General features: G+C 40.0%; 1 protein-coding gene across 2 annotated transcripts in view; it reads right to left on the bottom strand.

The window, feature by feature from the left end:
* Nucleotides 1-17031, bottom strand: part of HOOK3 (hook microtubule tethering protein 3) — a 76839-nt gene that overhangs the window by 5009 nt on the left and 54799 nt on the right. The window contains exons 15-22 of one of the 2 annotated variants that reach the window (XM_029064848.1): nucleotides 15507-15647; nucleotides 13716-13803; nucleotides 11339-11344; nucleotides 8167-8201; nucleotides 6847-6929; nucleotides 5305-5405; nucleotides 1961-2065; nucleotides 1718-1789 (exon numbers count right to left, since the gene is read on the bottom strand). In XM_029064848.1, the coding sequence (XP_028920681.1) occupies nucleotides 1718-1789; nucleotides 1961-2065; nucleotides 5305-5405; nucleotides 6847-6929; nucleotides 8167-8201; nucleotides 11339-11344; nucleotides 13716-13803; nucleotides 15507-15647 (631 nt within the window). The remainder of the gene's footprint in view (nucleotides 1-1717; nucleotides 1790-1960; nucleotides 2066-5304; nucleotides 5406-6846; nucleotides 6930-8166; nucleotides 8202-11338; nucleotides 11345-13715; nucleotides 13804-15506; nucleotides 15648-17031) is intronic. The other variant, XM_029064850.2, reaches the window with a different exon arrangement.

Here is a 17031-nt window from a genome sequence, read left to right as displayed (position 1 = left end):
TCAACCCCAGCTTCTCCAGACCAATTTCTCTCTTGCTTATTATCAGACCCACGGGTTACTTAAAATAGCTTAAATCATGAGATAGTTCAACCACGCAAAGAAAATGACTTTCGTTGAATAACTTGAGGGCAGACTTTTTAAAATAAAAAACTGCTCAATTTTCCAAATTTGCAATAACGAAGCACTGAATCTGGAATGTGGGTTTACTAAAGCAGTTTTCCCCAACTCAATCATATTTCGCTTCAGCATTAATTTTTCGATGATTGGAAGAAAAAATGAGTGGCATTTAATGCATTTAATTAGCTGATTAGTATTTCTTTACAAAGAAAGATCAGAATATTTATAAATCACAGGACTCCTTTTGAGAGTAAATACGCAAGGGCTTATTATTCATTTGTGAAGCCGCAAGGTCCCAGGAGGGACAATACATACCGCCGTCCTGTCATTTCTCCCTCCTGTTTGGCTTGGGTTTTGAAACAAACTAATAAAGCTCTTGACGGCATAATATCTGGTGGTCCCACTAAGAATAATAATAATAATAATTATGGCATTTGTTAAGCACTTAGAATGTGCCAGGCACTGTACTAAACATTGGGGTGGATACAGGCAAATCGGGTTGAACACAGTCCCTGGCCCACATGTAGGCTCACAGTTTCAATCCCCATTTTATAGATGTGGTCACTATGGCACAGAGATGTTAGGTGACTTGCCTGAGGTCAGACAGCAGACGAGTGGCTGAGCCGGGATTAGAACCCATGACCTTCTGATTCCCAGGCCCGTGCTCTATCCCCTAAGCCACACCACTTCTCAAGAAGCAAAAACAGATTTCTAGAGAAAAAGGGGAGAATCTAGGTCTAACTAGGAAGGAAGTGGGACTCGTATCCTGGTCGACACACAGTAAGCGCTTAACAAATACCACAGCTATTACTGTTGTTATTATTCTGCAGAACGGCACTGAGATAGTTTATCTGGAAACTCCAACCCTACATTATTAAAATTGTCTCTCCTGTTTGGAGTGGTTGTCAGATCTCGGTTTGGAAGCTAGTTTAACGGTAGGACTGCTCGGAGCTCCGCCGAATCCAAAGAAGGAAGCATAAGAAAAAGCATGGCCTAGTGGAAAGAGCATAGGCCCGTGAATCAGAGGACTGGGACTCTAATCCCAGCTCTGCCACTCATCTGTTGTGGGACCTTGGACTAGTCACTTCATTTCTCTGTGCCTCAGTTACCTCACTTGTAAAATGAGGACATCTTCTCCCTGCCACTTAGAATCTGAGCCCCAGTGGAAGAGGGATTGTTTTTGACCTGATTATCTTGTATCTACCCCAGCACTGAGTACAGTGCTTGGCACAGAGTACGCATTTAATGAAACCATTAAGAATGCAGCAGTCAAATACTCATCTTCTAACACAATGTCTTTCTCCAAGTTCTCTAGAAAGATATAGCCTTAGACAGTGTTGCCAAGACCATTTACCTTCCATTTTCTTCTCTGCTGCAGTGCTTACATCTGAAAACTTTCTCTTGTCCAATACAGGGCTGAGAGTTGACACTGATAGATAGCTCGAGTTCTTTGTTTCATAGACAGTGTTGAGTTTTTGTCAGTGGGGGCTTCCTTTCTAACAAGCTACCATATTTAGAGCAAGTGTAAAAAAGTGTAATAAAAGTTACACAAACTATTGGGGTTTGGTCACCCACATGGAAGCATATTAGTACTTCTTACCATATTATACCAGGCACTGACAATAAATTTCTCCTCCATCTCTCTTTGACTTTTTGTTTTCTCATATTCTTTCTAATAATAAAAAAAGGATAAAGTTATAAAAAACACTGAAAATGTAGTAAAATAGTAAACATAAAATAATAGCACATTAAGTCTTTAATGAGAATCTTCTACACACTGCAGCTGACTCTACATATGATGAAATGAAACACTGAAATTATGTTCCATGAAATATAAAATTACCTCTAATGAATGAAACATTCGGTCCCGTTCCTGGAGTTGATTCTTCAGGGCCTGTACTTCAGGAGCTGCTCCTTGATTCTGTTTAGGATCTAAAGTACGGATAACCTGAAAAAGGGAGTAGCATAAATTATTTTGAAACTGAAATTCATCAGACATCAATCTATCGATCAGTGGTATCTGAGCACTAAAGTAGAGCAGAGTGCTGTACCAAGTGCTTGAGAAAGTACAATTCCATCAAGTCAGTAGACATGATCCTTGCCCACAAGGGGTTTCCAATGCCATGCTAAGAAGCAGTGTGGTCCAATGGATAGATCACATGCCTGGGAGTCAGAGGGATCTGAGTTCTGTTCCTGGATTAGCCACTTGTCTGCTGTATGGCCCTTAGCAGCTCACTTAACTTCTCTGTGCCTCAGTTTCCTCATCTGTAAAATGGGGATTAAGACTGTGAGCCCCATGTGGGACATAGACTGTGCTCAAACTGATTAGCTTACATCCACCCCAGTGCTTAGGACCATGCCTGGCACATACTAAGCACTTAACAAATACCATAAGAAAAGACAAGAAAAGTCGGGGGGCATTTTGATGAATAACTAAAATATCAACACTTAAAATGAGTGAGAAATAATTAAGGATATGAAGGCAGTTTTACGATGAGGAGTCTCAGTCTCAGATTATGACTTTTATAAAAGAGTGTGATGGATGTGATCACCTTTCATCTGCCCCAGGGCTTCATGTTCAAAAAGCATGTAATAAATATCACAACTGTGTGTGTTACCGTGGGTTACAGCTCCCAGAGAATGGGGGGATTATGGGGACTACAGATGCTGAGTCCTGTGTGGCCTTGTAGGATTACAGACTCTAAGGTGGAATGTCAGGTATACTTAAGGATGTAAAGTGGAAGGCTAACTTTGCAAAGAAGACTATAAGGTAAAAAGCCAGGAATGCAAACAGGATGTAAGGTGGAAGGCCAGAGGGAAGATGTATAGCAGGGCTTGAGAAACAGGCAAAAGATCAGCTGCTGTGGAAAAGGTAGGAGGAAAGAAGTCACCACGTCAGGAAATGTGGAAGTAAAAACATACTGCAAAATTCTACTTGAAACTGTTTGAGAGCAGGTGCTGGAGGTCCCGCACGAAGGACAAAGAACAATGTGGGAAGGGGTGGTATGTGATTACCCTTTAAGCTACCTGACGTTCCACACCCCGTTTCTCTTAGAAGAAGACGAGAAACCTCTCAGGGGAAAAAAAAAGGAAAAAAAAAAAGCATGATCCACCATACTATCCATTAAAGTGCATGAAAAATGAAATCATTCAACCTGCATCGAGTCTTCTCACCTACTGGGGGTCAGTTTGAAAGGTTGCCGTCAGGGTGCACCCCAAGTGGGGGACCAGAGCAACAAAGTTTAAATAGTGTGACCCTGTTTCTCGGGCTGACCCAAGGGGGTGTTGTGAAGGGGACATCGTAGGAGGAGGATTCCCAGGCCAAGAGGAATGGGATTTTTCCCACTACAATATGCAAAATCAAACAACTTAGTCGATATTTTCGCCTTCTGGAATGATAACAACTGTGGTATTTCTTAAATGCTTACCAGGTGCCAAGCACTGTGCTAAGCGATGGCCTAGATACAGGATGATGATAATAATAATGATGGCATTTGTTAAGCCTTTACTATGTGCCAAGCACTGTTCTAAGCACTGGATCACATCAGTCCCTGTCCTACACGGGGCTCACAGTTTAAGGAGAAGGGAAAGCACACATTTAATACCCATTTTACAGATGAGGAAAATGAGGTACAGATAAGTTAGGTGACTTGCTCAAGATCACACGACAAGCAAGTGGCAGGGCTGGAATAGACCCCAGGCCACCTGACTCCTGATTCTCTATCCACTTGGCCAGGCTGCTTCAAAAAATGATGAATGATGATGCTATATTCACTACAGATGCATGGGTAGTAGAGGAATATGTCTTTCTGTTGTAGTGTACTCTCCTGAGCGCTGAGTACAGCGCTCTGAGCATAGTAAGTGCTCAATAAATTCGACAGTGACTGATTCTAGCCAATTTGTTTTCTTTTAATTCTCTCAAGCTTAAAAATACTATGTAAACCCATACAAAACTCTTCTAAAAGACCAAAATGAGTGTGCTTTATTATGACTATAGAGACCCTAGGATAGCGAAAGAAATTATGATACAAATCTCATGTAAAAGATAACATTTATGTCCATGAATATGATTTCAAAAAATTTGATACGGTCTGACATTCTCATTACCCTAAATGTATACTTCTAAATGATAAAAACACTATTGCCCATGATTAAATTTTTAAACACAATGGTTTGTTTCTTAAAACTACTGCATCAGCCTCCTTGCTGATCTCCCTGCCTCCCATCTCTAGTCCATACTTCACTCCGCATCCTGAATCATTTTTCTCTGTAACAGTCTATGTTTCCCCACTCCTCAAGAACCTCCAGTGGTTGCCCCTCTCCTTCCGCATCAAACAGAAGCTTGTCACCACAAGCTTTCAAACACTTGACCACCTTGCCTGCTCCAACCACACCTCCCTGATTTCCTACTACAACCCAACCCACACACTCTGCTCCTCCAATGCCAACCTACCTTGATCTCATCTATCTCGCCACCCGCCCTCGTGCTTGTCTTGCCTCTGGCCTGGAACTCCCACCCCCTTCATATCTGACAGATGTTCACTTCCCACACTTTCAAAGCCTTATTAAAAACACACCTCCTCCAAAAGGCCTTCTCCAACTAAACCCCCATTTCCTCTTCTCCCACTCCCTTCTGTGTCATCCTTGTACTTGAATTTGCAACCTTTATTCTCTCCTCCTTCAGTCACAAAGCACTCATGTACATATCTGCAGTTTATTTATATTAAAGTCTCTCTCCCCTATAGACTTAAGCCTGCTTTTGACAAGGAACAGCTCTTCTGATTCTTTAGACTGTATTTTCCAGGAGCTTAGTACAGTCCTCCGTCCACAGGAGGTGCTCAATAAGTACAACTGACTGACTGATAAAACCGTACAGGTGACTTTGGCAAAATCCCAATAGAAGTTTCCTGACATCTACATTTTAAATGATCACTCGAGAGTGTATAATCTATGAACTTGAAAACAATAGGCAGATGGGTAAATACTTCCGAAATTTACTATTTTGAGGTTTTCATCATTCCTGCACTGAGAAAATCTAAACCTTACCCTCAAGGATCTGAAGAGTTGAGTTGATAACTGCTTGTATTAATAGGATTTACCCAGTTTTAAACAGTTTCTATTGGATTCAAGATTATTAGATTTTTGGATTAAAACAACCACCAAGTAGAAAGAACTAAAAGCACTTACACTCTTGGCCTTCTCTAAATACTTCTTATACCGCTCTTCCATTTGCTTCATTTCCTCTTCTTTCTTCCGTAATGATTCTTGTAATTCTTCAATTTTTAATGCTGCACAGAGGAAAATTCATATTTTAAAATGCATCTTGTACACTTTGGACATGACAAATCCAACCAAGCAGTCCACCAAGACATTTGGCTGAAAAAGAATCAAAATCTTGATAATAATTGTGGCTCAGTGGAGAAAGCACGGACGTGGGTGTCAGGAGGACTTGGGTTCTAATCCCACTCCTCGACATGTCTGCTGTGAGACTGTGGGCAAGTCACTTAACTTTTTGTGCCTGTCCCCTCATCTGTAAAATGGGTATTAAGAGTGTGAGCTCCATGTGGAATAGTGACTGTGTGTTTGCACCCACTCTAACACTTAAAACACCGCTTGGCACATAGTACGTGTATAACAAGTACCATGATTATTACTATAATAATTGGTTCTTTGTCCTTTATATTTAAACAGTAGGAATTATGAGGGTGGAAAGGATGTTATAATTTTGCTTAGCCTAAATGCCTATTGCTATAGGCTATATCACTATAGCCTAATAGCCTATATGATTCTTGGAGTCTCTTCTTCAATGCATCTTCTGTTTACCTTAGTGTGGACCCCACTAAGGGCTACTTGCTGGGTTTGCTTACTGTGTACAGAGCTCCTGTACACTAAACCCTTGGAAGAGTAGAATATAACAGTAAAACAGACACATTGCTTGCCAACAACAACCTTAAGGTCTAGAATACTGGGGCCACTTTTGAGCAACACACTTGCAAAATGATGCAAAACTGGAAAGAGAATCAAAAGTTATTAAAGGGATGGAAAATCAGTCCTGTTGAGGTAAGTTTAACAGCACTGGACTTGATCACACCACAGAAGAAAAGACTTAAGTTAGGATACTGCATTCAGTAGGTGCTCAATAAATACAAATTACTACTTCTGTGTGCTCCCTGGTCTTCAGATATATAAAAAAGTTTTAATGAGAAGAATGTGGACCAATTATTCTTCATACCCATTCAGGGTGAAACCAGAAAAAAAGGGGTCATAGCTTAAAGTAGAAAGAACTTTGTTGGACATAAGCAAAGCCTTCCTGACTATTAGGATAATAGCACAGTATAATACTAGTACTATTAAAATATTATAATTATAATACTAATACTGGTGACTGAGAGATTTTACCATGCTTTTGTTCTTGAAATGCTATTGCTTATAAAAGTCCAATCTATCTGTAAATAAAACTCTCTAATGGAAAGAGACCAGGCCTGAGAGTCAGAGGACCTAAGGTCCTCATCCTAAGTCTGCCACTTGCCTGCTCTGTGGCCTTGAGTAAATCATTTCACTTCTCTGTGCCCCAGTTTCCTCAACTGTAAAATGGCTAATAATTCTTCAATCTTCCTTCTGCTTAGACTGTGTGGCCCATGTGGGATAGTGACTATATTCAACCTGATTGTCTTGAAAGCCCTTCACAAATACCATAAATACTATAAAAACAATTAATTAAAAACTCACAGCTATTGTTATATCTTGGCTCCAGATCTTCAATAATAGCTCGTTTCTTCTGCAATTCATTGTTGGCTTCATGGAGTTTCTCACTGTTATAGAGTTCAAAATGACACAAACTACTATTACTTCCATACCTTTAAAAATTCAAATCCATGTTCTGGATTTGAACAATTAGAACATTCCCAACTGGAAAAAAAAAACCTTTACTGAGTCATATTTTTCAGTGCATTAATTTTTAAAGAATTCACCATTTGGCTTAATAAGTTAAACGATCCAACAATGGTATTTACCAAGTGCTTACTGTGTGCAGAGCACTGCAATGAGCATTTGGGAAAATACAACATGACAGTGTTGGCTGATCCAATCTCTGCCTTCTAGGACCTTGCAGTCCACAGGGGGAGACAAGCATTAAAACAAATTACAAATAGGGGAAAATAGTATTGCGCCTACTGACGCTATCATACTCTCACCAGGTTAAAGACTGGCCACCGATTAGACAGAGCAAGAGCTGGGAATGCAAATGTTGAGGGTGGACTGCGTATAAAAGTTCTGAAGTCTTGGGGCAATTGATTTTCAACCTCCACTTATGAAAATGGAAGATTGGATATTTGCATAGGGCATCTAACATCAAGCCCACTTTGCAGGACCAAGATGAAGGGTGTGAATCTTACGGTGGCCTTTCCTGACACTATGGAGTTGGAATTTTCCTCTACAGCCCTGCTATTGATCCAGTGAAAAGAACACTGTTCAGGGAACCAGGAGACCTCTGTTCTAGCCCCAGGTCTATCTGTAGCTGGCTAATGCTATTCTAGCCGAATTTCTCTCTCACAAAGAAACCAGAGGTCAAAACGTTAACATTTCATCCTGTGGGGTTTAAGTTTTTTCATATATCAATCAACTCGGAGGAAAATAATTCGCCTCTGGTACCTAGAAGGCAGAATCTGTTGTTAACACCAGGAAGGCGTACGTCATAGAGGGATCCAATTCAGATTTGCCAGAGACTTTTGGAAATAGAGACTAAAGATAAAAAGAAAATTGGTGGGTTCCTTGCTGCCTAAGTAGAGGTGAGGCAAGCAGAAAAGAGGTGCAGTAGGGTCTGAAGCGGCAGCTCACGTTTCTGGAGTGACTGACCTGAACCTAAATGAAACTGCAGACCAGAAGCAAACTGGTATTCCTCCTACAATATTTTAGATTATCATCCTCGGGAAAGATTAGCAACCTCGGGAATGGACACCAAAAGTAGCCAATTTAAGATTTAAGCAACCTCTAAATTACGGTATAAATTGTGACTTTGGGTCAAAAAGCAGCAAAAATTCTTGTACTTACAGATGCTCTTCAAGCTTCTTTTTCAGAAGAACTGACTGAAATAGAAAAGAGTCCATTACTTTAGAACCCAGTTATCAAATGTACTCTTTTGTACCACAGAGATCGTTTCACCGATTATTAAAAACTCTTATTAGTGATTTTTTTTTAACCAGTACAAATTCAAACTGTCAATTAGAGGTTGAACAAATACACGAACTTCAGAGCTTATGAGGACAAAGAATGTTACCTGATCTACTCCAGAGTTTCCCAAACAGTAAACCATGGTTTACTGTAGAGACTTAGGAGGTTTGTAGACTCACGGGCAAGTTCAAGCTCTATTTCTCTTCTGAGGCACAACTAAAACAGGAGGAGCCAAAGATGACAGGGTGGAGTGCACTGGTAGAAGCAACACAGCTTAGTGGATAAAGCTTGGGTCTGGAAGTCAGAAGGACCTGGGTTCTAATATCGGCTCCACCACTCAACTGCTGCGTTAGCTTGGGCAAGTCACTTAACTTCTCTGTGCCTCAGTTACCTCATCTGTAAAGTGGGGATTAAGACTGAGAGTCCTTTGTGGGATCTGATTATGACTTGATTAGCTCATATCTACCCCAGCGCTTACAACAGTGCCTGGCACATAGTAAGTGCTTAACAAATACTATTAAAAAAAGAAGACTCCTGGTAAATTCAGAACAAGACTACTAAATACTCTTTAGACATTTATAATGCAACCTAAAGTTCATGAAGTAATTGTCAAAGCCATCATGGAAAGACAACTGGATTCATTAACAGTTTTCTTCTAGTCAATAGGTAGAAACTTTATTACAACCCTCTTCCTAAGTTTGAATCACACATAAATTTTTTTCCATTAGTCAAGAATCAGACTAATTTTCAGAAACACCTCCAGGATTATACTATTCTATTTTTGGGAGGTGAACTCCATGATACTCTGTAGAATGTACTTTTGAATAAATGTTCGGAGGAAGTATTTATCGCATGTGTATGATTAGAATTTTGACTGATCATAAAAGAAGAATAAGGTGATAATTATTGATAACCTTTCAAAAAATAAATTTACAGTTAAGGAATAGTTCACTGGATGATGGGCATGGAAGTCAGTGAGGGAAGGGAAGTAGTTTTGCTGGGTGGAAGAAAGGACAGAATTATAACAGTTGATCCAGGACTGAGGGTTGTTAATGTAAGATCGATGGAGGAACAGGAAAGCAAAGGAGTTTAGCCTCTTTTTAAAAAAATGGTATTTGTTAAGTGCTTACTATGTACCACGTGCTATACTAAGAGCTAGGGTAGAAATAGGCTAACCAAGTTGGACACAGTCCATGTCATATGCAGAGCTCACAATCTTAAGCCCCATTTACAGATGAGGTAACTGAGGCACAGCAAAGGACACTGAAATCCCCAAGGTTCAGTGTAGGACAATAGCAAAGGAAGATGAAAGAGGTGCTAAATTGTCCAGAAAATTGGAGGTGAGGCCTGGGGGGGTTGGGACTGGGAGAGGGAGGATCACAGCAACAAGTTAATTTCAGTGGGTGAAAGAAATGGATTTCATGCACTTCTAAGGAAATGGGGGGTAATCACCTCATGGCTTTATATTTCCCAAGTATTTAATTCAATACTTTTCATCCAGTGCGGACTGAATAGTACTATTATTATTATATTAGCTAAACACTATGCTTCAAGCAGTGTTCTAAGGGCTGCCACAGATACAAGTTTATCAGGTTGGACACAGTGCCTGCCCTAAATGGGGCTCACAGTCTAAGTAGGAGGGAGAACCGTTTTTTAATCCCCACTTTACAATGAGGAAACCGAAGTACAAAGAAGTTAAGTGACCTACCCCAGCTCAAGCAATTGGCTGAGCCGGGATAAAGAATCAAGGTCCTCTGACTCCCAAGCCTGTGCTCTTTCCACTAGGCCATACTACTATTATACATTCTGAGTCTTTTATTTGCCATCAGATGCCATCAACTTATCCTGAAATAGTCCATTTCTTTGACATCTCATTTTGAGGCAGGTAAATACCATATATTGTGTCTGTTATGATGCTGTGTTGTACTCTCCCAAACACTGAGTACACAGTAAGTGCTCAATAAAGATGATTGATTGAATTAATGCAGAATGATGAAGTGACTTGCCCAGTGGTATGAGTGGGTGGAAGAGCTGGGAAAAGAACCTAGGTCACTTGGCTCACATTCACTGATTTACTACAATTTTCTCAAACTGGAAATTCTAGCACTGTTAGAACTACATCTATCAAGGGTGGCCAAGCTGCAGACTGAGAGCCACATAGGGCTCTTCTCCCTTGCTAAGGGTCTGGCACACATTTGCCTTCTCATTTATTATTTCACTACCACAGCAGGCTGCAACGTGCCCTTGGGTCAGGCCTTCTGGGGGCAGGCCTGCCCTTTATTGTCCGGAGTGGATCATATTACCAAACCCCATCCCCAACCGCTGCCTCAGTTGTCTCTTGTTCGCCCCGAATGCTGCTGGCTGCCACAATCCCCAAGAATGCCTACTTGCTGGTCCTGTAAAAGGCATTTTGGTTTTGTTTTTTTGATCTGTAGCTCTTGGCCCCTATTATGCTTTTGGCTTCTGTCTTTTCAATCAGGAGGAATGGCCACCCCTGACAGTCTACCATATTTCTTGAGCACTCACGGTGTGCACTAAGCATTTGGGACAGTACAATCACAAAATAACAGACACATTCTCTGCCCACAACGAGCTTACAGTCAAGAGACCCACGGCTTATCCAAATGAAAGTTATTTACTGTCTCATTTCACAGTTGCTTTATCAATAGTAATCCAAATTTGCAGGGGTAATGCAACAGATCAGGTTAGACCACCTTTTTACCAACAGATAAAGATGCAAGCATTCACAATAAATAGTACCATCAGGACCTCTTTATAGGGCATCCATACATATGCAAAACTTGATTCTTTATCTCACAATTTAACTGGATCAAAGCCCCTCTTTATAGGGCATCCACGTATATGCAAAACTTGATTATCTCACAATTTAACTGGATCAGTCACGATCACAAGGGTAGTTCACCCGTGGGCAATCATTTTAATTTCAAATTTGAATATGACCAACATGCTAACCAAAGCATTATAACTCTATAAAAAGAATTTAAGGAAACTACTTTCCAATATATAGGAAAAAATAGGAAGCCATACTTACAATAGCCTTGAGCAGAAACCCATGCCAAGAGACAGAGAGGACATATTAGTATGAAGCAAACACAGCAGCCAATAGAAGGAACGATTTAGTAACTCATGAACAGAAGAAAAAGATATGCAAATTTTTCAGACATGTACATTTTTCTTTCTTCTATGTTCTCCTCATCCTGTCATGTTCTCTGGAGACTTTTATTTACTGTAGCTAGCTCAAATTATCCATGTGACTGTATATAACAATGCTTTTCTGCTTCCATGCTAAAAACAAATGACATAAAAATAATAAAGAAAATATATAAACCATCCTACTGACCCTATTCTAAATCAAACAAAAGAAGCTTCTTGTTACTGATAATAAAAATGAAAATGGGAATAATGACGTGCGGCTTCTTAGGCAAATCATTTTCACTTAGGGAGAAATATATTTAAAATGCCCAAGAAACAGTTTCGGTTAGAGAAAAAGGAAAGGAAAGGACAAGCGTCCCAAAAGGAAATAACTGTCCTGCATTTCACTATTCTAGACTGCAAGTTCATTGTGGACAAGGCCAGTAGACATTCCGCTGTGTTGGACCATACTCTCCCAAGCGCTTAATATAGTGATCGGCACACAGTAGGTGCTCAATAAATACCGCTGAGGAAGGTGATGATGATAGGGAATCTTAATACCCTTCCAAGTGAACCCAGTTGCCACAAATTGGGCTTAGACTAAGGATGAGCAAAATTAACTTATTATTCAATAATACTGCAATCCAAAGTGACTCTTAAGAATTTTGCTTTAGAATTTTGGCATCTCATACCAAAGCGATCAAGTTCTGGAGGGCTCTTTTTGCGCTGAAGCTCTGTATAAATGGTGAGATAAGGTGGCATAAATGAAAACAGAGCCAAGGGCTGACAAAAAAGAGCATGGTAACCCAGCAAATCTTTGGGTGTGCAGGGTGCCCAGGACTGTAGGCCTTGCACTGGACTTTTCGGTCTCATACACGCCCATAGGTAACCTCACTGACGGTAGCATCTTCGAGTACTGACAGCTATATTTACTCCCAAGTGTCTAGTACAGTGCTCTTCACACAGCTGGAGCTCACCACCTCCTGAGGACAATGATTTCGATCTAGGACTTACAATGCATACCAAGTTCTATTTTTCCTAATATTGCTCCCCCCGACCAAAGAAGTTGACTCTGAAGTGAGCTCAATATAGGCAGGGAACATGTCCGTTAATTCTGCTGTACTGTACTCTTCCAAGTGCTTACTAAAGTGCTCTTCACATAAGCACTCAATAAATATCACTGAATGATTGATTAGATTTTCTTTGTCTTTGCTGTTTGTCATTTTTACAGGGTACCAAGATATTAAGGGAAGGGGCATACCACTGGAGAAATGGAGCTTGGAAGGTAGCGCTACCAAGAAATGTTTTAAAGGCAGAAGATTACCACGTTTTCATATTCTAGATTTAAAAAAAAACTATATGCATTTTTTTTTTAAGGTGGCTCACAGGTAAAGTGGATTTCTACCCCTGGGCTAAGTTTAGAACTGATCCAACAAGCAGGCTGGAATCCTCTGTATGACAGATGACTTTGATGTCTGGCTCCACTATAGAACACAATGAATCTTCTTTCATCTCTTCTACCTGCCCTTGAAATTGGGCCTCCAGAGGCCTGGGCTCAAACTCATAGGCTGTATCAGACTTCTGGGGTGGAAGCAGAAAGCCACCGTTTGCCTTAGCATTGTCCTCATCCATCACCTACGGTATGATACGACGGTGTATCAATGTGCCAGGACAATTCCTTTCGTTCACAAAGTTCATGGTCAATCTAAATAACTGGCCCCACATAATCAAAGGTCAAATGACTCAAGTGAAATCTTCTTCTGTTTTCCACTTCAATACCGATCAGTGATGTTTTTAGGTTTCATTGGTAAATACCCACACACTCTCACTCATTGACCAGAGTTTAATTAGAGATGGCTGGGAGTTGCTGAAAGGGAGCAGGATCCAGTAAATAATGGGCAGAACATATATGCCACCTCAAATTCTACACATAAGAAAAGCAAGCAACTACTGTGAACACTGAATTAAGAGAATGACCAGCAGATTTAGAATGGGATGCTAAAAGGACCTGAAGCCCCCATAAACACAGTACTTACTGACTTCTCAACCACAAAAAAAACCATCTCTCAGATAAGTCCTTCAAGCCCTTGACCAGGAATACTTATAAGAGACTATGCAAGCACACCATCTCATTTCTACTTTCTGAAAGTAAAAATTTTAAGTCACAAAACTACTCCACTGAAAACAAGAATGAAACGTTCAGCTATAGCCTTTCAGCACCATGTATCAAGCAGCTGTGAGAAATGGAATCGTTTCTGATATGAAAAATAACTTACATCTTCTGTTTTAGAACCTTGCTCCTGTAAGGATTTCTGCAGTTCTTCAACTTGAGATTGAACCTCTAGAAGTCTCTGATTCACCAGCCTGGGAAACAAACACTCTTTTAGATTGTGAATTTTTTTGTGCCTTTTCCTTGGGGCTCATTTTTACAAACCAAATCAATTCTGAGCATAAACTCTAAAGCATATTTTACTAGGTCACTTTTTTTGAGGTACCATTTTCATATTTTTGTTATTTTTGCTACATGTGATTGAGGTTTGTTAACAAGTGTAGCAATCACGAAGAAAAAAATGAGAAAACTAGGTGCATTTCAATCTTGAGACATAATATACATTCTACCCTAAAAGCCAAGGAATAATAGTAATGAAACAGAAAAGCTGAAGAGCTTCAATGATTAAAAAGAACAACATTCTGTCAGCAGCATTAATATTAAAATATCACAAGTAATGGCTGCAAAACATTTTATTCTCTCCCCTCCCCCCCCACCATACACACAGTAACCTTCATGGTGAGACCGGTGAGAATGAAAAAATGAAAAATAGGAGGAGGAGATGGGAGAGTAAAAACAGCATCTTTTCTTTTGATGTTCAAATCCTAATAATAATAGTAATAACAATAGTGACAATAATAATAATTGCGGAATTTGTTAAGTGCTTACTATGTGCCAGGCACTGTAGTAAGCGCTTGGGTGGATACAAGTAAATATGGTTGGACACAGTCCCTGTCCCACATGAGGCTCACAGTAGTGAAATGATTCTCCCCAGGTCACATAGCAGACAAGTGGCGGAGTTGGGATTCAAGTTGGACTCTACCCCTAAGTCACACTGCTCAAACATAAGTCCTCAATAAGTATTTAGTACAGTGCTCTGCACACAGTAAGTGCTCAATAAGTACGATTGAAGGAATAAGCGTTGTTGATAATTGTAGCATAAAGTTATACTACTTATTCACCCCTTCTCCGCCCCTTACTAGATCATACTAATAGACAGAAAGGGTTGAACTCTAGGAACACACAAAACTTTCCTTCCTATGTATTTTTTAAATCAGTTCATATTTTGTGAATACACATCTAGCAACACTCCTCTGTCTAAAAAGCCACATCCAATGTAATAAATCAACTATCAATGGTATTTATTGACCCCCATGAGCAGTAAATTGTACTAAACCAGAATGGGAGGGAAAAGAGTTGGTAGCCTTGATGCCTCCCCTCAAGGAGCTCACAATCAAATGCCCATGCAGTTATTAGAAAAAGGAGGCAAAGGAGAAAGAAAAGATGGATATGTTCCAGTAGAGTAAGGAGTAAATATGCACAAAAGTGCTAAGGGTGGTTAGGAGTACATAAAGTGATGAAGGGGTGGAAAAGTGCTGGAGTAGTAGTAGTAATGAAGATTTGACCTAAGGAGAAAAAAATTAATCCGAAAAAGCCCTATGGGAGATTTCATAAGGGTGGGCTGTGGCCTGGTGGAGCTGAAAGGGAAGGGTATGAGCAAGGTGCTAGAGGCAGGAAAGCTGAGAACGAAGCCTGGTGAAAGGTGAGCTTGGATAGGTATCAGTGGGAGATCCTCATTTTTCAAGATTCCCAGTTAAGGCAACAGGGACACTACCCTGTAAAATCTAGATAATCTAATAACTCAGGGGAATTATGTTACTTGAAATCAACAGTGACAGTCACAGTAATGGCTTTCAGTTACAATTAAACCATAAACCAGCCAATGATCTTAGTCAACCAACAGTATTAAGATTATCAGAAGTGAATTATAAAGAAAATAGTTGTAATGTTTTTCTACCTATTTTCGGTCTCCAATTCATTCTTTCGTAGATTTGCATCATCAAGTAGACTCTGTAATAAGGCAATCCTTTCATTATCAGAACCCTCCTGGTTAAGTTTCAACATCTTATTCTCATGCTGAAGACGGATAAGTTTCTCCCTGGATTTTAAAAAAAGTGTAAAATATTTTTAATGCAACTACTACATGATCACTTAATTTTCTTAATACCAGAGAAGGAAGAAAGGAACAGAAACCAGTCTTTACAGAAAAATCACTTCAGAGTTTTGGATTGTCAAGGCACTCTTCACACTTGGTACTTTTCTAAAAGTTTCTTGGCTAAGGGCAAACTCTCTTGCTAAGGCCTTCCCTTGCTTTTTTAATAGACATGCAATCTATGGAGTTCAATATATCCTCCTCCCCACCCCACTACCCAGAATGAAGAGAGCATTCTGAACAAAAGAGAACTTCTGAACAAAAAGAATTAAGTCCTGGGAGTGGAAACAAAATTAAGAACTTTTCAGTTTTAAGGGGAATCATTTTATAATATTTAACTTTCTAGAGTTAAAAAAAAACACTTCACTAATACACATTTAATGAAAGACAGAGATTTGGACTGTGGGATGATATTTTTTTTTTTAGTTAAAATCCCCACATCCTTACTCCCTACTTCCGCATATACATATACAGCTTTCCTTTGGGCCAAAGTTGATGCTGCTGCCAAGATTTTTATCAGGTACACATCTGTATGTCTAACAAGACCAATGCTTGACTGACAGTTCTCCTTTCTATTTCAATTTCTAATGATACTCTCTTTAGTAAATGATAAGCTCTTCAGGGGAGGGGACCCAGCCTTTGTCTAGAATAGTGCACTGTAACCATCACTGCGTCAGCGGAAGAGCACGGAATTGGAATGCCAGAGACCCAGCTTACAGTCTCGGTTTTGACATATGACCTGCTGCGTGACTTTTTGGGTGCCTCAGTTTTTGAATCTGTAAAATGGAGGTAAGATACTCATTTTTTCTACCTTTTAGATTTTGGGGTCAATGTGGGAGAGGGACTGTGCCTGATCAGATCATCTTGTTTTTATTAATACTACTATTACTAAATACTATTACCATTCTCAGCAATATTAATAATGATTGTGACATTTGTTCATTGATTGATTCATTCATTCAATCGTATTTATTGAGCACTTACTATGTGCAAAGCACTGCACTAAGACCAGGGGTAAATATAAGATAATCAGGTCCCACACGGGTCTCACAGTCTTTAAGTAGGAAGGAAAACAGGTACTGAATCCTCATTTTGCAGATGTGGGAACTGAGGCACAGAAAGGTGAAATGTCTTGCCCAAGGTCATACAGCAAGGACATGGCAGAGTGAGAATCAGAACCCAGGTCCTCTGACTCCCATTTCTGTACTCTTTCCACTAAGCCACACTGCTTCTCATTCATTCATTCGATCGTATTTATTGCTGTGTGCAGAGCATTGTACTAAGCGCTTAACATTTATACCCCAGCACTTAACCCAGTGCTGGTCACATT

The sequence above is a fragment of the Ornithorhynchus anatinus genome, chromosome 5 (assembly GCF_004115215.2).
Source record: "Ornithorhynchus anatinus isolate Pmale09 chromosome 5, mOrnAna1.pri.v4, whole genome shotgun sequence".
Classification (NCBI taxonomy): Eukaryota; Metazoa; Chordata; class Mammalia; order Monotremata; family Ornithorhynchidae; genus Ornithorhynchus; species Ornithorhynchus anatinus.
This window is presented reverse-complemented; position numbering and strand designations above follow the sequence as displayed.